Below are 22,066 nucleotides of genomic sequence, written 5' to 3' on the forward strand. Positions count from 1 at the left end.
ATCCCAATTTTCTGCCATTAATCCTGTCCAGTGTTTTGTTTACTCTAAGGCATTATAGCTTTCATTTCTAAAGACTTTCCATATGAAAAATCTTAGGAAAAATTATTTAACCGCTCTGTGTCTTCATTTTCATCTTTATTAAAAGGACATAGTAAAAGTACCAAGAGGTGCCTGGGTGGCTCAGCTGAGCATCCAACTCTTGATTTGGCTCATGGTCTTAGGGTTGTGAGATCAAGCTCTGCTTTCAGGCTCTCTACTCAGCCAGGAGTCTGCTTCTCTCTTCCTCTCACTGTGCCTACCCCACCCCCTGCTTCCACTTGTGCATTCTCTCTCTCTCTCTCTCTTTTGAAATAGTTAAAATCCTTTTAATAAATAAAAATATATATATAGAAAAAAATATCTATACCATAGAATGTTTTTAAAGATTTTATTTACTTAGCGCACTTGCATGAGTAGGGAAATGGGCAGAGGGAGAGGTGGATGCAGATCCCCCCACTGAGCATGTAGCCTGGTGGGCTCAATCCCAGGGCACCAGGATCATGACCTAAGCCAAAGGCAGACTCTTAACCAACTAAGCCACCCAGGTACCCATTTTGAGAATTATAAATAAATATATCAAAGTGCTTACAAATATATATATCACAGTGTAAGTTCTGAATAAATATAATCGGTAGTTATTGTTCCTACTATTATGGCTGCTATTAAAAAAAGATACTTTTAAATCCATAACATATTGAAACAGAATTTCCTATTCCTTTATATACCCACGAAGTTTCTTGCTTGGACTCTTATTAGTCATATTCAGTCTAACTAAGCTAGAATATCAATATATGAACTCAAAAGATACCTGTGTTTCATTTTATTTCCTTATGTGATTAATTTATCATTGTTTTATACTTTGGATTATATATAAAGATATAGATATAAAGTGTCACTATTGCATTTTTCAAATTTAGTGAGTATGCAACTCCCAAATGCATTAGAATTAGGTAGTTGTGAGTTTTCAACTGCACACACTTTGGTTTAAATATTGGACATATTGAGAGAGACTGAACAAATCAGTCATTTTGTTTTGCTTTTAAATCAAAAGAAGTAAATGTACAAAAAAAAAAAAAAAAAAAAAAGAAGTAAATGTTTGCATTTATTATTTTGTATGGGTCCTTCGCATTATCATTGTTTATAATAGTCATTGTTTGTTTCTTTCTTTCTTTCCTTCTTTCTTTCTTTCTCTCTTTCTTTCTTTCTTTCTTTCTTTCTTTCTTTCTTTCTTTCTTTCTTTCTTTCTTTCTTTAGATTGGGCAGCTGGCTTTTAAGGGAATGAGGAGACTGAATAGAATCCAGTCAATCGTGTTTGAGACTGCCTACAACACCAATGAGAACATGCTGATTTGTGCCCCTACTGGGGCTGGAAAGACCAACATTGCAATGCTTACAGTTTTGCATGAAATACGCCAACATTTTCAACAAGGTGTTATCAAAAAGAATGAATTTAAGGTAGGAAATTAACAAATCAGACCACAACCTTTATAAACTGTAAAATTAAAATCGTTTGTAGTTGAACATGTTACATGAAATTTGGAAAGTTTTAAGGATATTATTTATGATCTCAGGTAAAGATTGCTGCTTGATTTACTCTGTTACTCTTAAGGCAGTCCCTGTTTGTGTTATGAAAATGCTATTACCCCTGTGAAAATACATTTAGCTTTGAAGCAGAACCAATGTTCAAAGCGATGTGGCTGTATAAACAAATTCCATTATCCTTTAAGCAGCTGCACACTTACCAAAGAAAAGATAACTACTTTTCAGATATCACTATTAAGATTTTTTTTACTTCTAGTAGCTACAATTATATTTCACAATAAATTGTGACTTATATTGACTGCTTTGAAACAAATGAAGAAACAAAATGTAGTTTTTGCTCATTCATCAAGGTAGTGTTTCTTTGGCACAGATTGTATATGTTGCTCCAATGAAGGCCTTGGCAGCTGAAATGACAAATTACTTCAGCAAACGTCTAGAGCCCCTGGGCATCGTTGTGAAAGAATTGACTGGGGATATGCAGTTGTCAAAAAATGAAATTTTACGAACTCAGGTATGTTGTATACTTATATTTTTTGTTTAATACCATTTTTTTTTAGGTAAACATAAAGCAAACATAATGGAATTCTTTTATTTGTAATCACATCTTACCTCTACAAAAGAGATTTTTGCTAATGCTTAGTCCTATTTTATCCCTTCTAACTTATGTGATTCCTGGTATGTCTTGAATATTATTAAATGCCTGGTATAAATTTTAAGCTCGTTGACAGCAAATGTTGTTCTTTAAAAACAGTAGAGAATGAGAATGTAGATAAGACCAGACTTCAATTTTAAGAGCAGGAAAATATAGAGATCCTTAAATGATGCCACTAGTATTCTAAACTATACCATAAGGATTAGCATATAATAAAAGATTTTAGTCGTTCTTTATTTCATCATATAGAAAGTTATTAAATCACATGCTGTATATAGCACTATATTAGGTGAAATGCATGACAACAAAGATATTTAAAATACAATTCCTGCCTTCAGGTATCTTATATAATGACTGAATAGGCAAAAATTACATTACAGCCTCAACTAGATTATCATTAATTAGATGGAACATATAAGTAAGGTAATGTTCATAATGCTTGAAAAACTGCAATAATGGATAACCATTATTAATGGGACAATCCAGCCACAACAGTGGTCTGGAGTGGTAATGAGGGAATATCCTGACTGATCAACCTGGCATCCTTGCCAACCTCTTTACTCACAGACAGTTGCCTTTCAGGTTATTAAATATGTATTTTAAACAATAATCCTGATATGTTATTAATACTATTAAAGTTTAAAGTCAGGAGTTGAGTGATGGGGAATTGGAAAAAACTGGTCAAAAGGTATAAACGTCCAGTTATGAGATAAATAAGTAGTAGAAATATAATGTACATGATAACCAAGGCTAACACTGCTGTATGATATATAGGAAAGTTCTTAAAAGAGGAGATCTGAAGAGTTCTCATCACAAGGAGAATTTTTTTTTCTTTTTCTGTATCTATGTAAGATGATGAATTAACTAAACCTACTGTGATAATCATTTCACAGTATACGTAAATCAAATTATCATGTTCTACACCTTAAACTTATACAGTGGATATTTCTTAGTGAAACTAAAGAAAGAAACAAAAATGGGCAGAGGAAATGAATAGACATTTTCCAAAGGAGGCATACAAATGGACATTAGGTATATGCAAAGATGTCCAGCATCACTAATCACCAAAGAAATGCAAATCAAAACTATGAGATGTCACCTCACACTTTTTAGAATGATTATTACCAAAAAGATATAAGAAATGCTGGCAAATATGTAGAGAAAAGTGAACCTTTATACACTGTTGTTGGAAATGTAAATTGGTGTAGTCATTGGAAGAGTATGGAGGTTCCTCAAAAAAATAAAAATAGAACTACCATATGATCCAGTAATCTACTTCTGGTATATATCTAAAAGAAATAAAATTAGGGTATCAAAGATCCTATGTTCATTACAACATTTTTAACAGCAGCCAAGAAAAAAAAGTACTTTTAGAGTTTAAAGATTAGTGAAGATCAGATCCCTGTTTCAGTTGTAGTTAGATAAAAGTCAGTGATCAGGATGTTGCTCTGGTTATTTTTAATATCCTTTTTATTTTATGGAATAATGAAGGGGAGTATATCAATGTTTAGAATCACTGACAGTTTTTTTAAAAAATCTATAGTTTGACAGTTTTGTGTTTCAGAAAGAGGTAGCAGAAGGAAAAATTTAGTAAAGCTAACAACGTAGTTTTGTTTAAGATGTGTAGAACTTTTTTTTCCCCTTTACATTGTAACAGAATCTCAGATTTACTATTTTGTTAGCATAAATAGATTTTTTAACTGCTGAAATGATAAATGGTAGAACAATCATTATTTGAATTTTTACTATATATTTATAAGTTCAGGTAACGGCTCATTAGGAGCTTAGCCTTTCTTTTCCTTCTGATTTTTAGCTTCAAAATTAATTTTAAAGTGTATAATGTATTTCCCCTACTGTTAATTTAGGTCTCTTAATTGGTAAATCCTAATTTTGAGATAATGTAAAAGAATTTTGATGTAATTTATTATAAAAAAATACATTATTTTGTTAAATATTTTATCAGTGGCAACACTGAGTAGTAAACAAACTAATACTTTTGTTATTCTGTCATTGTGGATTTTAGCTTATATTGCCTAACTGTGATATATGGTTAGATTTTAAAAACCAGACTATGTGTAATCTTCATTAATTATTTTGGCTAAAATTAATATGGTAATTTCCAACTTATGTTTTATCCCATTGCCTTGAAGGGATATGTCTCTTTTATTAGTGGTAGTGTTGTTTTATAATGATTCTTTGGGTTAGCATATCCTGAACTCCCATCAGCTGACACTTTTAAACTATTCTAGTTCATGCTTTCAGCCACTAGATCTGTGTGTCCATGATTGGAAAATCCACTCATTAGGAGAAGCCTCAAACTCACAGATTTGGTTCTGTGTGGCTTTATCTTTTTCAGAGTCGACTTTTATTTATTCTGGTGTGAGCCTGCTTTTTTTTAGCATGGGACAATTGGATTTTCTCCTATAAATGTGTTAGTTTTCACTTCAACATTCAGGAGATTACCATGTTATTTTTCACTTTAATTTTCAAACTGCTTTCTCAGTTCTGAATCCTAGCTCTGAACTCTGATTTCTGGCACCTTTTGCCAGTGGGGCTGTGGTTTTCCTACCCCCTTTTTTTGCAGTAATAGCAATGGGTGTGGGGTCATACTCTTAGGTCAAATATTTGCAAACTGATAATCCTTACCACTTTCATTTATAGTTTTGATGTTACTTTTTTGTTTTTACTGTTTTCTGATACTTTCATGTTTCTTAAAAGTTATTTGTATTAATTGTATACAGTATTTTAAAATTATTTGCAGAGATTCATACCACAGCTTTGCTCATCTGCCATTAGTGGAAGAAGATTCCAATATCCTAATATTTTTATTATTGAATTTGTTAGTATTTCATAAACATTAATTTTATTTTTCTAGCAGTGAAGGTAGAAAGCATATTTTAAAAATAGAACTGCTCTTTTAAAAGGTAATCCACACCAAAACCCATAAGATACCTAGGAATAAACCTAACCAAAGATGTAAATGATCTATACACTGAAACTATGGAACACTAATGAAAGAAATTAAAGAAGACACACAAAAAAAAAATGGAAAAACATTACGTGCTCATGGATTGGAAGAACAAATATTGTTAAAATGTCTGTACTACCCAAAACATTCTACATATTCAAGGCAGTCCTGATCAAAATAATGCCAGCATTTTTTATAGAACTAGAACAAACAATCCTCAAATTTGGTGAAACCAGAAAAGATCCCAAATAACCAAAGTAATATTGAGAAATGAAACCAAAGCAGGAGGCATCAGAATCCCAGACTGTATTATACAGCTGTAATCAACAAGACAGTATGGTACTGGCACAAAAAAAAGATAGATCAATGGAACAGAATAGATAATTCAGAAATGGACCCTCAACTATATTGTCAACTAATCTTTGACAAAGCAGGAAAAAATATCCAATGGAAAAAAGTCTCTTCAACAAATAGTGTTGGGAAAACTGGACCAATTTCTTATACTATACACAAAAATAAGTGCAAAATGGATGAAAGACTTAAATATAAGACAAGAAACCAGCAAAATCCTAGAGGAGAAACCAGACAGCAAACTCTTTGACCTTGGTCACAGCAGCTTCTTACTAGAGACATACCTCCGGAGGCAAGGGAAACAAAAGCAAAAATAAAAATAAACTATCAGGACTTCAGCAAGCTTCGCATAGCAAAGGAAACAACAAAACTAACAACAGCCAACAGAATGGGAGAGGATATTTGCAAATGAAATATCGGATAATGGGCTGTATCCACAATCTATAAAGAACTCATCAAACTCAACACCCAAAAAATAAACAATACAGTCAAGAAATGGGCAGAAGACCTGAATAGACTTTCTCCAAAGAGGACCATACAAATGGCTAACAGACACATGAAAAAATGTTCAACATCACTCATCACCAGGTAAATACAAATGAAAACCACAAGAGATGCCACTTCACAACTCAGGAAACAATAGATGTTGGGGAGGTTGTGGAGAAAGGGGAACCCTCTTGTACTGTTGGTAGGAATGCAAACTAGTACAGCTATTCTGGAAGACAATATGGAGGTTCCTCAAAAAGTTAAAATAGATCTATCCTGTAACCTAGCAAGCGCACTACTAAGTATTTATCCAAAGAATACAAAAATAGTGATTAAAAGGGGCACATGTACCCCAATGTTTAAAGCAGCAGTGTCCACAATAGCAAAAATATGGAAACACCCTAGATGTCCATCAACAGATGAATGGATAAAGAAGATGTAGTGTACTTACATATATATATACACAACAGAATATTACTTACCATCAAAAAGAATGAAGTCTTGCCATTTGCAATGATGTGGAGGGAACTAGGTTGTATTAGGTTAAATGAAGTAAGTCCGAGAAAGTCAAATGTCATCATATAATTTCACTCTGTGGAACTTAAGAAACAAAACATGAACATAGGGGAAGGGAAGGAAAAATAAAACAAAAACAGAGAGGGTGGGCAGCCCTGGTGGCTCAGCGGTTTAGCACCGCCTTCAGCCCAGGGTGTGATCCTGAAGACCCAGGATCGAGTCCCACTTTGGGCTCCTTGAATGGCGTCTGTTTCTCCCTCTGCCTGTGCCTTTGTGCCTCTCTCTCTCTCTCTCTCTCTATCTCTATCTCTATCTCTCATGAATAAATAAAATCTTAAAAAAAAAAAAAGAAACGAGAGGGTGGCAAAGCATAAGAGAGATTCAATTATAGAGAACAAATTGAAGTCTGCTCAAGGGAAGGTATGGAAGAGGACATGGAGTAAATGGCTGAATGGGATTAAGGAGAGCACTTGCTGGGATGAACAATGGATGTTATATGGAAGTGGTAAATCACTAAATTCTACTCTTGAAACCAATACTACACCATATGTTAATGAACTTGAATTTTTTTAAAAAAGTAAACACTATTGTTTACTATAACAATTATTATTAGGTATGCCTTTGTTTTTTGTTGCTATTGTTATTCCCATGAAGAATAAACAGAATTCAAGCCTGAAATAAATAAATAAATAAATAAACAAACAAACAAACAAACAAACTAAAACTCCTACATTTTTTCTTATAACTTTATAGAATCTTATTATTCCAAATGAATTTTTCTCAAAAGTATATTCAGTGTGTTCTGTGCAAAATACCTTTTATCATCATTTTAATCATCTGTATATAGACATTTTAATTTCTTAAAATGACTTTTTAATTAAAAGGATTTTCTCTAAATTTCTAATATTCTTTGTGAAATTTGAGTGTTCAGATATCCTCTAGCTTTTTCCATGAAACATTTTAAGTTTGATTTTAAATTTTAAAAATTCAAGTTTAAACTTGAATTTAGAGAATTGTCACCTGAAAACAGGGGTAACAATTGTGTTTATATATATAGTTGACCCTTGGACATTGAGGGGGTTAGGGACACTGATTTCCCCCTCTCTACCATCATCAGAAATCCATGTAAAACCTTTAACTTTCTAGAAACTTAACTACTACTAGCCTACTGTTCACCAGAGCCTTACCAATAACATAAACAGTCTATGAATACATATGTTTATATGTATTATCTATTGTATTCTTACAGTTAAGTAAGCTAGAGGAAAGATAATGTTATTAGGAAAATCATAAGGAAGAGAAAATACCTTTAATATCTTTATGAAAATAATTATGCATTTAAGTGGACCTGCAGAGTTCAAACTTATGTCATTCAAGGGTCAACGGAAGTCTATTTAACAAATTTTGGTTCTTTTTATGTAACTTGTACACTTAACACAATGAATTATGTTTAAAATTTTTAAGTTTATACAGTAAAGAGAAGAAAGTTTTTTAGCTTTGTAGAACATAGTACAGTATTACGTACAGATTCCAAATTTATGGACACATTTGATTCTGAAAGTTTGTTCATGTATTCATAGAAGTTGTGTTATCTATGATACATTCCAAGTCTAGCTCCCAGGGTTAGCTGAACATATAATTACAGAGATTATATCTCAAAACTACATATCGGGACACATAATTTTTTTAATGTGTGCTTTTACTTTCATAATGTCTTAAGGCATACAGAATAACTCAATTTGACTTTTAACATATTTTCTTTATTAAAGATAAAATTTCTTGAAATTTGAACCATTCTGGAGTATCTGTGACCATTCATATGATGATACTCTACCTAAAGAAGTGAATTTTGTATCCTGATGCATACAATAAAGTTTAGGGAAGAAATCAAGTCAGTTTATTTTTTTATTGCTTGCGAGTCTAGCATTAAGAAATTTTTTACAAATATAAGTTCTGTTTTGCAGTCTCATCTCACTGTTGTGCGAAATCAAGGGCTCTTCCCCTGTATATTTCTGCTTTAGTCTTTCTGCACACCATTACAGACTTTTTTTTAATTTTTTTTTAATTTTAAACCCTGCACTGATTTAGTTATTCTCATTACTCTATGGTGGCAACTCTCAAATGTGATACAGGGATATCCTGTTTCCTAAGATTTTTGTGGGAATCAGCAAAGTTAAAACCAATTTTCATAGTAACATTATAATGTTACTTTCTCCACTCTCTTTTTCTCATGGTATACAGTGGAGTTTTCCAGAGTCTGTATAATGTATGGTGTCATCATTTACAGCTAATGAAATGAATACTTTCTATTTTTGTGATATAAAAATTTTTCAGCTTCACTTTCTAATATAAGAAATTGAGAGAGAGGGGGATCCCTGGGTGGCTCAGCGGTTTAGCGCCTGCCTTCAGCCCAGGGCGTGATCCTGGAGACCCAGGATCGAGTCCCATATCAGGCTCCCTGTATGGAGCCTGCTTCTCCCTCTGCCTCTCTCTCTCTCGCGCGCGCGCTCTCTCTTTTTCTGTCTCTCATGAATGATTAAAATCTTTTAAAAAATGAAAAAAAAAAAAAAGAAATTGAGAGAGAGAAAGAGAACCAACAAATACAAGAGCTCTCTGGGGCCTCATTAATTTTAAGAATGCAGAGGAGTTCCAAAGCCAAAACATTTTGAGAACCACTACTTATGTAAAATAGGGGATTCTCTTCACAATCTACATCCAGCCTGGATTTCAACCTTATGTCCCAACTGCCTCCCAGTACAAACTATAGCCAGACCATTTTTGCTTTTTCTAAAGTAACATTGCTCAAATAACATGTTCTCAATTAAGCATTGCTATTTTGTGAGTTTCCTCATGCATTTTCTCTTTTTCATAATGTCATTCTTTATTAATTGATGTTTGTCCAAACCTTACCTATTCTTCAAAACCCAGTTCAAACCTTGTGAGTACTTTTTTCTTGCCTGAATCCTGTAAACCATTCATTTACATTCATAAAATAAGACTACTCCACAAAGTCTGTGGTTTTGGATCTGGTGTGGTCTTAAAAATCGGGACCACTCTCAAAATTTTGATTGCTCTTGTACTATATCTAGCTGTGTTATTGATGCTGATGAAGGAATATTTATGGAAAGACAAGAGAGAGGGATCCCTGGGTGGCGCAGTGGTTTGGTGCCTGCCTTTGGCCCGGGGCGCGATCCTGGGGACCCGGGATCGAATCCCACATCGGGCTCCCGGTGCATGGAGCCTGCTTCTCCCTCTGCCTATGTCTCTGCCTCTCTCTCTCTCTCTCTGTGACTATCATAAATAAATAAAAAAATTAAAAAAAAAGATCCATTCATGTTCAAAAAAAAAAAAAGAAAGACAAGAGAGTTAACATCTGAATACAAATTATCAGCCAGTCACTATGCTAAGTGCATATGTGTATCCTCACTCATAAGAAACTTTTAGCAATGTCTCCACTTTATTGCTACAGAAAGTTAAACATTAAAATCTACTTAGATATATATATTGTCAAAAGGCTTGTGAAATCCTCTCCCCTCATTGTCATTTGCTTATTTCTGAACTTCCCTAGACCTGCCCCTGTGTCTTTTGTCAATATTTATTAATTCTGTAAGGGCAGGGACCATGTGCTTGGCCTCAGTAATGGTTTATAAATTGAACCTCCTCTCTTGTATTTGCTCTTTATTCTCCTCCAGTATAAATATAGCCCTACTATCAGTGATGCTATTTCTTTGTAGACCTAAAATGTGTAGACCTTACTAACCTCTTCACCTTGTCCTACTATCTATCCTCTCGCATTCTGAAAGATTAATAGACAGCGCTGTTATCATTGCATTTGAGATTGGGCTGCAGAGAGAGCAAGGCATGTAGGATTGCAGAGCATGTAGGAATATAGATATACTCAACTTTTGTTTTTGAAGTTTTAAATTTTTGCTTTCCTGAATTTTCACTTTTATAATTTTTACTAGCTTTTTAATGATTCCACTTGTATAATTTTTTGGTAAGTTTCCCAATAATTAATACAATTAAACATAATCTTGAAATTCTCCTGTATTAAAAAAATATTTTGTTTTGTTAGTTTGTCTTTATTTCTGTAATATGGAAAACCAAACTAATCTCATTTGTCAATTCTCTGTCATGCTGTTCTGATCGTATTATTTCCTTGGTCATAAACTTTCATTGGTTCTTTATTGCTTATTGAATTAAATCCAACTACCTCACTTGTTAAGAATCTTCTATAATGTGAGATGTGATTTGTTATTCACTAGGGACTGTCAGGTCTAGTAGCAGTTATGATTTTATTGAGGTTTGAATATAAAATTTCCTTTTACAAGACAGAATTCTCAGGTTTATTGTCATGAAAAATAGTCTGTGTAGACAACAAATACCTATCTGGTCTTCAACAGAAAAGCCATTTTGTGGAGCTTTGAAGAACTCAGTAAATTTGTCATCCATGAAAACACCAATTGCCTTTTCCAGTCTTATATTCCATTGTTCTTCATCTATGATTACTTTCAGACTTCTCCTAATTGTATCATTTGCAAACAGTTACTGTTTTACAATATTCATTGTTTTTAATGGTTCCATTTAGTAGTTGTGCTTTCCTTTATGCCTTGTCCTTCTGCATCTCAGATTATCCTTTCTGCATCTGTTCATAGTATCATAGATTCCGTGTTCCTTTGAGCCTCAGTGAAAATACTAGTCAGAAATTTTAGAAAAGTTTTCTTGTCCTGGGAGTAACTTTGTATTAAAGCAGAGCATGTGCCCTGAATTCTGAAATTGTTCTCCTTTTTCTTTATATATGTTTACTCATCCTTATGCTGGGCTAAGTTTATCTGTGCAAGTTTGAGAGTAGAGATGAACTATTTTAGGTTTTGTTTGTGTTTCTGTTTTGGCTGGGGATGTAGGAGATTCTGTTCAATTCTCTTAGGTGTAGGCAATAGCAAAGGGAACCTGAATCTATCATATTATTCTGTTTTACACTTGATCTTAGCCAAAAGGCCAAGAAGCGATATCATATTATTCTGTTTTCAGAGCTCTGGCAACCTTGGTTGGGAGGCAAGATGGGGTGTACATATGCATGTGCTTATGTCACATGCCCCTGATGTACTCTTCTCTCAGGAGGGTTTTTATTTTAATGAGAACATGCATATACTTAGAAGTAGAGGATAGGAACAAAAGGGAATTTGAAAAATGGGTTAGAAACTACATATGCTCAGATTTCAGTTTTATCTGGATAGCTATTGCTACCTTCTATATAAAATCTAAAAATGTCTTTATTTCATCTCCACTCCTGAAAGATATTTTTGCTGGACATAGAATTGTAGATTGTCAGTTCTTTCCTTTCAAACTTGAAAATGCACAAATTTTTTCTGGCCTCCAAGATTTCCAAAGAAATATCCATTGCCATTTGAATTGTTGTTCCTCTGTAGGTAACATGTTTCTCTTAATCTTCTTTCAAGATTCTTTCTTTGCCAGTGGTTTACAGAAATTTGATTATGACATGTCTGGTTGTAGATTTGTTGGGTTCATACTGTTTAGTGTTTGTTTAGCTTCTTGAGTCTATAGGTTTGTCAAATTTGCTAAACTTTGAACTTCAATTTTTTCTATTTTTTTTTCAACCTATTTTCTCACTGTTGTTCAGATTTGATAAATTCTATTGATCTGTCTTTGGGTCCACAGATTCTTTCATCTGTTGTTTACATTCTTGCCATTGAGCCCTTGCAGTGAGTTTTTAATTTAGGTTGTTACAATTTTCATTTCTAAACATTCTACTTGGTTTTTCTTTGCTTGGACTCTTTTTTTAAGTTATTTGTTTAAAACTGCTCCCTGAAGGACTTTTTTGATAGTTGCTTTAAATGTCTTATCAGGTAATACTGACAGATGGGAAGGTAAACAGATGTAATATTCTAAGTTAACATTTTCTCAGCAGACAGTTATGTACCTGAACATATCAGAGGACAAAGTAACTTCTAAGAATAGTGAGTTTGGTTTTAAATATACTGGGCATGGAAGATTATTGAAGTTTATAAACATAATTGAATTAGAAGGACAGAGTAGTCCAAAAGGACTCCAGAAACATTTTTGGAATTAGAAGTAAAATATCACTTAGCAGGTTTTCATTATATTGTTCCTAATATATCTGGTGAAATGTGTTAAATGCTCTGTACCTAAAGATTAGGATTTCCTGAATCTCTTTAACTTTGCCCTCCTTGTTCTATAAAAGATTTAAAGTTTTTTAAGGAGCATATTTTAAAAAAAGCAAACATAAAACATCAAGATGATATAAACTAAAGGTACGTAAGAAGAGCAGTAGGGTAAAAGAAAATAATAGGCCAGGTTAAAAAGAGAAGCCAAAAACAATACTAATGCAATATACATATAACAAAGTTGAGGGAGGCCCGCCCCGGTTTATAAATCAGCAACCATTTGCCCAACAGAAGCCATTCTTGAGGGTAACAGGCACAAATATTTCCCAGGGACCCTTTAAGAGAGAAAAATCAGTAATCAAATGAAACAGACTTCAATAACATCTCTCCAGTAGATGCAACGATAGGCTTTATGGACCTTTAAAAAAAAAATAGCTCTAACATATAGAATATAGAATCTGTGGATCTATATAAAGAAGAAAGGTAGTCTGTTTTTCTTTTAGGGAATTATAAATAAGCTGTTCCCATGTTCACATGTTCAATATTGATGACTTCGGTATTTACTGGGGTTCTCATTGCTTGCTTTCTGCTGGATGCAGGTCCATAAAAATAATCATGTAAGCTGAAACCATGCAATGTGATCTTAATAATGTGAAAATGTTTCCAGTGGAGTTTTTGGCAGCACCTTATAATCAAACACTTTAGTGTTTTTATGGCAAAACTTTTTGGTATTTACATGAAGTATAAATTTACACAGGTCAGGTTTTGTCATGAACAATTTAAAAGCACTTCAGTTTTAGTTAGAACACTATAGATTTTAACTACACTGTGCTGGCACTTCCTGATTGCTTTCCATGTTGAAGATCAAATGTTTTATATGAGTGATGAAGTATATATTATTAGGCACTCAAAATAACATTATATTGTTAGCTATGATGCAAAGCAGCTGAAAAGGTTTCATAAACTTTACTCAGTAAAAAGTACAATTATAAAGAGATGAATATCTGGTTAGTGAGATTCATGTTTTATAGAAATTAAAATGATTCTTGAAGACTCCGGGGCATATAGACAGAAATATATGATAATTCTGGGAAAACTGGATTAGGTTAGCAGACATAGTTTATTTTTGAACAGTCAGTTCTCTAAAACTGAGCTGCCTTGGTAGGGTAGGGACATCATAATTCAGACACATCCTCAGGTTTCTTCCCCCAAGGCATCCACAGAAACATGAGAATCTCTAGATCCTTATTTGTATCTCTGATTTTTTTGAAATTGCAGATTTATTCTTATCACTTACCTCTGAGATTTAAAAAAAAAAAAACTCTGCTTAAAACAATCTGCTGATTGTTAACATTCTGTGTTAATTTGAATACTTTCTTGAACAATACCACATGCTTATGTTCTTCTCTGTAATTTTATATGGTGTGATGTCTGAGAAAATATAGGGCTTATGAGTTCCTCAAAGCTTGATAGGTTAGGGCAATTTGTTTCAAGTAGTTCTTGATTTGAAAGCCAGTTTTCTGTTGTTTGGGGGCAGTTATTTTAGTCAGTATTGCAAGCAATTATTTTCAAAAAGGCCCTTGTCTCACAAACACTGCATCAGAAGCACAAAGTTGCTAAAATGCAGCATGCTAGCTGGTTAATTTTAGGAATTGTAGAGAGCTATGCTTTCTGTAATTTCTGTGACTGATCTAAATAGCTTCTTTTGAATTTATAGTTGGCACATGTCTGTAAAAAATTATTTTTATATATCAAAACTGGAATATATGAAATCATATTTTTTGTAGAGCTTTGTGCCACTGTAGCCATAAATAGTTTTTATAAAGAAAACTGAATGTACTTGTAATCATAATTGATTTGAACCTTGGTTAAGATTCATTACATAGAAATATTTACTGTCTGTTCTTAGATTATCAAAGTCACAAGAACATTAGAGGGCATATGCCTGTATGTAGAATGATCTATATGATGTGAAATCCTATACTTTAGACCATTTTATATCCTAAATGTCATTTTCCATATGTTTTGTTGCATAGTTTTACAACTGGAGCTCTGTGGCACTTTTTAAGATCAGTGTGAATTAAATGTTAATTTTATTTTGAGAATTTCCATACTTCAGATTTTTTTCTGACTTCAAAAGGATAATATGCTCATTGTAGAAAAGTTTAAAAAATACAGAAAATTACAAAGTTTAGCGTCCATCCTCTTAATCTTTTTTCTAGGCAAATATGTAAAACAAATATGTAAAAAAAATGAAAGTTGATTGTATATCATTTTGTTACACTTTTTCCAGTAAACTTTTTTGTGTTATCATTGAATATTAGTTCATAGTGCATGGCATTTGATAGCTACAGAGTATTCCCTTTATTGGATATACTAAGTTAACTGTACCCTTCTGGTGACTTTTACTTAAGAGCTTATTTACTCTTATTTACTTAAATTTATTAAATCACTCACTCCTAATGGATTGGACACTGAAGGGAAAGAGACAAATAGGATATTTCAGAAACTAAGCTGATTGGGTCGAGAACAAAATTTTCTTTTCTAATGTTTGAGTCAATTCTTCTTGGACTCCGGTTAAGGGATTCCTTTACATTCACATTGATCAAAGTACCACAAATGCCTTCTTTACTTTTAACCATCTGTGTAAACAACATATCTTTAAGTCCAGAGATTTAGTTCCCTTAAAAGTCTTCTTTGTCTTATGTTGTTATTGATAGGCATGTATACGATACCCTTCCCAAGACTTACTCGTAGGATGGGCTGTGGGTTAGCTAGTTCTCGGTATTCCAATTCTAACTCATTTTTTTCCTCTACTCTTCAAAGCAAATCTAAATGCAAGCTAATCTTGGAACTGCTAAGTTTAAAAAATAAAATAACCAAAAATTTTTTCCTATGTATTCTAATTCTCATTATTGTCCATATATTGTAAATACTTTTTTATATTTTAAAGAAATATTAAGCACCTTATATGTTGTAAGTCATAGAGCTTTGTATTGTAGATTCACCTATGTTTAGTCAGGCCTCAGCCTCAAAAGCAGAATCTAAAAGGATTTAAAATGCCCAATGCCCTCTAGTCTTTGCTATTTGCCTTCAAAACATTTTTATGGTATAGTGCTTTGTTCCCTTAAGTTAGAGAAAACTAAAAAAATATTTTACTGTCGTTATTTGACATAATATATGAAATATTTTGAATATAGTGTTTTGCACATAGTTGGCCTTCAACAAATGTTAGCCCCTTTCTGCTGCTTTATTGGGTTCTTTATTCTGTATCTCCTGAGTTATAACCCCAAAGTATACACTTGATGATTTATGCTACATTGACTCTTTAAACTATGCCTGACAGAATCAAAGAGAAGAGAAAAATATGATGATTTCTCTACTTTTTAAAAATGATAGCATAGTAAGTATGAATGATATTTAGTTGACTATAAATGGGATACCTTTGACTTTTCCCTTTGGTAGGACAGTAATTTGTGAAATTGATCCTGGGAGAAGATCCCCCCCCCCCCCTTTTTTTTTTTTTAGAAGAGCTCTTAAAGGCTTGGCTTAAAGGAAGGCCCTTATGTTCAGTTTGACCTTCTTTTTATTAAAGGATAAAAGCTATTTATTTATTCCTAAATTTGAGATTCATTCCTAAATTTCTTACTAGAAAAGAAAATAATGATTATATTCTAAGGAAAGCACCAGATACTACTACATGTCATTTTTAATGCATGTATACTGGTTGATCTTTAAGCATTTTATTTGAACTTGAGGTATAATGAATGTACAAAAAAGCTGTACATATTTAAAGAACACAAATTAATGAGTTTTGACATTTGTGTATATTGGTGAATCCATCAACACAATTCAATTAATCAATTCAATTCAATTCAATTCATCAGCTTTAAAAGTTTCTTTACATCCTCTTCCTCCACAGCTGCCATCCCCCAGGAACTGCTCAAATGCTTTCTGTCACTATAGGTTTGTTTACATTTTCGAAAATTTTATGTAAGTGGGTTCATATAGTGTGTACTTTTCTCTCTGGCTTCTTTCACTTAACCTAATTATCTTGATATTCATCTACATTGTTACATGTATTAATGGTTCATTCCTTTGTACTGCTAACTAATACTATGTTGCATGGATATACCACAAATTGTCCATTCAAATTTGATGAATATTTGCCTTGGTTCTGCTTTTCCCTGTTAACAAATAATGCTACTATGAACATTCTTGTACAACTGTTTTTGTGGATATGGCTCTCATTTTGGAGTTAGTACCTAGTACCATACATTGTATGGATATTATATGGTTTACTTAACTCTTGCTTGGATGTTTATTTATAGTTTTTAAATTTTTCCCATTAGAAAAGTCAGACTGTGCATTTATTGGGTAGAAATTTGTATTAAAACAACCATGTATGATAAAAATAAAATAGCATACTTAGTTTTGAAAAATTGGCATAAATGCTTAATAAAACATTGAAAATTACAAAACAGCCCTGTAGGAACCAACATTGTATTTTTTTTTTTTTCATTTTGGGGGAAGGGGACACAACATTTTAACAAACACTTGTAACTAGAAATAGTATTTTCATTGATTTGTCATTTCATGGTTTCTCATTACAAAATTAATCTGATGTTATCCTTTTTATCATTAACTATAGTCATATTAGAAGCCAGCCTTTCAGCCCCTTTTTATATTACATAAATAAGCACTCAGATTGCCGTATTGCTCTTAATTATATTTTGCTCTGAAAAACCCAGCATTAGTTTTGCAACTTAATTATAATAATTGTCACTTCTCCCCCTCCTCCCTCTCTCATCCAGTGGCTCTACTTAGTATGAAGAGCTAAAAGAAAATATAAATTTAAACTGCATGCTAATAAAATATGGAACAAAACACTAAGAGGAAGTGAAAATGATGCACAGTGTAGATTTTATCAGCACAAAACATTTGTTTCAACCTCAGAGTTTTGTAAAGATCTGAACTGATGCCATCTATAACTGACATTCAAGATAAAAATCATTTAACTCACTCAAATACTGTGTACCTGCTTCATAAATCATTGAAGAATGCTAATAATTTGAAATCACTATACACTAAGCTACTTCAGCATAGATACAATTTTCAAACCAGTTGAAAAACCTAGTCTTAATGATTAAACGTAATATCTAATATTCTGAGAAATGGACTTAGTTTAGAAGTTACCGTTGTATTTCCATTTGTTATAATTTTGCTTTTTTCCCTAGTTGTGTTTATTTGTTTGGTTTTGGAATTTGCTTTTAAAAGAAATAAGGGGCAGCCCCGGTGGCGCAGGGGTTTAGCGCCGCCTGCAGCACAGGATGTGATTCTGGAGACCCGGGATCGAGTCCCACATCGGGCTCCTTGCATGGAGCCTGCTTCTCCCTCTGCCTTTGTCTCTGCCTGTGTCTCTCTCTGTGTGTCTCTCATGAATAAATAAATAAAATCTTTAAAAAAAAATAAAAAAATAAAAGAAATAATAAAAGACAATAATATTCTTTTATATTTTGAAGGTGATTCTTAACTATTCAAGCTTAGTTTTTCAAGTGACTGCACAAACATAATTAGTGTGTTTTAATGGCAGTAATGAATTTTCAGTTCTTTATCAATCTAAACATTTCATGTTTTCTAGGTTTTTTCCTATTTACATTTCCAATTTTGTGTAGTTAAGCAGCTAATTACCAAAATGATTTTTTTTTTTTTTTGAAAGAGAGATACTACTACTAGAGAGAGAAAGCAGGGAGGGGCAGAGGGAGAAGGAGAAAGAATCTCAAGCAGGCTCCATGGTCAGCACAGAGCCCCTCCATGGGCTTGATCTCAGGACTCTGAGATCATGGCATGAGCCAAAATCAAGAGTCAGATTAACTGACTGAGCCATCCAGGTACACTTAAAATGAAAATTTTAAGTTTCTTTTTATTTAGAGAAAGAGATCTAAAAAATGGGACTAGAACCTGAAATCTAAAGACAATCTTTAAGAAGAATAATTAGTTTAAAAAGCTTTAACCATGTGCTTAAACATAATGGAATTAGAAAGCTACCAGTTATAAAATCCCTGATGAAGTGTAAATATTATTTGCCGAGACAACCATTTCCTGCATTTGAATGCATGCCATTAAGAAGTAATGAGAGGTCTATTTTGAAGATGTCTCATTATTTTTATTAGTAAGTAAGCTATAAATTACTTTGAAGCATCATGAAATTCTTAGTGTTAGTTGCTGATTATTTTTATTTTTGTGAGGTTTAGTAGCTACTCATAAAGTACATTAAAATGCATTGAGTAAAAAACAAATCCATGGAGATGTGTGTGTATATATATATATACACATATATATACCTATATATATAGGTATATATATATACCTATATAGGTATATATATATTGCTGTTTTTAACTGTTTTCTTCTTAATATAGTTGAATCAAAGGGGGGGTCATGAGAGAACTATAATTTTTGATGCATAAAAAATCTATTTGGGAATACAAATTGTGTATTATCTGAGACCCTTTTCTTAGAGTATAATTTAAAAGCACTCAGGAATCTAATTAACTTTGCCTTTACTAAAAAACAAAAATTAGAATAAAAACTTTGCCTATCCCATTACTGTGACTTTGCAGAAAAATAGCTTGTTTTATTAGAGGAGTAAAGAGAGGAGTGGGGTCCTATTCTATTAACAGTTTCTATTTTTCTTTTTGTCTGTTTTATACTAACATTTAGTTACTTTTTTCTTAAGTGACTATTTTATATTCTTATGGACATTAAGTAAAAAAAAGCAAAGCATTGCAAAATTTATTTTTAAATTACTTCAAGAACCCTAGTTGCAAAGTTTACTAGACTAACTTATCCAGATACACACCAGAAACCAATAAAAAGCTCAGTGTTTTTTTCCACATAAAGTGAAATATAACAATGTCTACTATTATAAAATAACACAATGCATAGCATGCTTAAAAGCAATCTAGTTTCCCTATAAACAGGGAAGCCAAAACAATTGTCCCATATTTATGATGTTCATTCTAAGTTTTCTTGTTATTTATTAAATTTCAGAAAAATCCTGCCACCAGTAAGTCATAAGATGGGAACTTGCTAACTATAAACATTAATATCATTTTGAAAAATTATTTTTATTTTCCTCAGAAATATCACATATACCAAACATTAAAGTAGGGTAGAGAATCTGTGGTGGGTGTTTTTCTTTAATTTTCAAAAGCTATCTAATGAAATCTGAAAAGTCTTGAAAATTTTTGAAAGACCAATTATTGTAATAAGTAACAGGAATCAGATTCTAGTATTACCTTATATTTTGGTTTTTTACCTCAACTGTTGTCCTATAGCTGTTGAGGCAAATCTGTAAAAAGTAGTCTGTCACAGAAGTAACAGTGTTGGCAGCTAATGACCTAGAAAAGATGAAGAGGCCTAACCAACTTTAATTTTCTTCTGTTATATTATGAAGTTTGAAAGATTTTCTCAGAGGGTAACTTGCAGCTGTATTTTCTTAATGTTTCATTTGTGATTATATCATCCTGAACAGCAGAGAGGTATAAAATACCTGACACATGGGGAATTTTCTGCAGAATATATTTTTATGTTACTTTTCCTGGGGAAAATAATGCTTAAATATAGTCTATATTTAAATATAAGGTGAATGTAGTCAGTCCAGCACCAATTCCTATTGGCTATTGATTTTATCTCCTTTGTTTTTCTCACATTCATCCATATCCTCTCCATCTTCACTAATCCATCTTATTTGAGCCTCTGACATATCTCACCTTGATGACTTCTATAGTATTTTAACTGGATACCAGCATCCAATCTGCTCTGTCTTTTCTTTCCCCTTAAGTAGCTAGAAATGCAGCCTGGTCAGTTTTACTCTTTCCTTTTTTTTTTTTTTTCCACTCTCATACCCTGCTCTAAGAAAAACAATACAAAATGAATGAATGAATGAATGAATGAATGAATGAATGAATGAAAGGGAAGGAGAAGAGAAGAGAAAGGAAAAGAAATCCAGTCATTGTTTTCTGGGCTCCTCTACAGTGTGGAAAGAACACAACTCCTAGAAGTGGCTGAAAAAATGTGCGTAGCGTTTCCCTGCCCATCTCATTTCCATGAAGCTCCGGTCCTCTCTTCCTCTTTTCTCCAGCCTTACACGCTGCTATCTATCTTCACTCTCTTCCATCCATTTTTTTACCCATCTGCACTATGTACATGCTCTGCTTCAAGCTGTCCTTTTTCCTCCTTCAACTAATTAATGTCCTTTCATCTGTGAGATATTAAATATTGCTTTCTTAATAAAGCCTTTTCTGATTTCTCTGGTTAGGTCAAACTTTCCTATTATTATTTGTCATATCACTGGATAGTCTCTAAGTACTAAGTTATGTTTAGTAAGCTTATCACAAGTAAAATTTTGTATTTTACAGTTTTATTGTATAATACCTGTTGTCACTCCACCGGTGTTGCAGTGTAAGCCTTATGAGATTAAAGGCTTTATCTGTCTGCCTTTATCTTTCTTCACCGTTGCATGGTATGTAGCATAGTGTCTGGCACATTACAATGAGGAGCAAGAGGATGATTCTGATGATATTAGGAACCTAACTGATCCCTATTATATATCAGGCATTATTCTAAATATTTTATGAGTATTGTGTTTCATTGACATTATAACCCCCTGATACATAGGTACTATTATTATCTTCATTTTATTATGAAGGAATGTGGTAGTAGATTCACAATATATATTTGATAAATACATCACTGAAAGATATTGAATGTGTTCTCATTAAACATTCACAATATATTAGAGATAATATATTGATAAATGAGATATGCCTATAAGGATACTTAGATTTAGAATATGATAAATTTTGTTTATAGAAGTAGAGGTTTCAGTCCATAGTAGTAGCACTACCTTCTTCTTCCTTGCTTTGGAGGAAATTAAGTTAGGAAAGCTCAGCTTTTGCCTTATGGGACATAAAGAAGAGAAATACTGGCCTGTTTCCTGGGAAAGGCCTGAGGTGGGCTCAGTGGAAGGCGGGGGTAGGAAGAGAGTATTATAAAAATCTGTAAGTTCTGATTACAGAATATTCAAAGTATACTCGTTCCTCTTTGAGTGATATTCTGAGATACAATTCTGCTTTTCCCCAAGACATAAAGATTTAGGCCACTTAGTTTAAGTTAATTCAAGAGGAGCCATGAGGATCTCATCTTTTCTCAACAACATTCATCTACGGGAAATAACATCCAGGTACTGGGATTATCATCCCCCAAAGCACAGAGTAAGCAATGCGGTGCCAGTGTCTTCTTTGTCCAGGACTAAGTAAATGGGCCTCTTTCTTTGAATAAGTTCTTAGATTTTTCCGTTTG

General features: G+C 32.9%; 1 protein-coding gene across 8 annotated transcripts in view; it reads left to right on the forward strand.

The window, feature by feature from the left end:
* ASCC3 (activating signal cointegrator 1 complex subunit 3) overlaps positions 1-22,066 on the forward strand; it is a 335,679-nt gene that overhangs the window by 94,257 nt on the left and 219,356 nt on the right. For all 8 annotated transcript variants that reach the window (XM_077902962.1, XM_077902966.1, XM_077902963.1 and 5 more), the window contains 2 exons: positions 1,294-1,494; positions 1,952-2,092. In XM_077902962.1, the coding sequence (XP_077759088.1) occupies positions 1,294-1,494; positions 1,952-2,092 (342 nt within the window). The remainder of the gene's footprint in view (positions 1-1,293; positions 1,495-1,951; positions 2,093-22,066) is intronic.

Source organism: Canis aureus, chromosome 7 (genome assembly GCF_053574225.1).
Source record: "Canis aureus isolate CA01 chromosome 7, VMU_Caureus_v.1.0, whole genome shotgun sequence".
Classification (NCBI taxonomy): domain Eukaryota; kingdom Metazoa; phylum Chordata; class Mammalia; order Carnivora; family Canidae; genus Canis; species Canis aureus.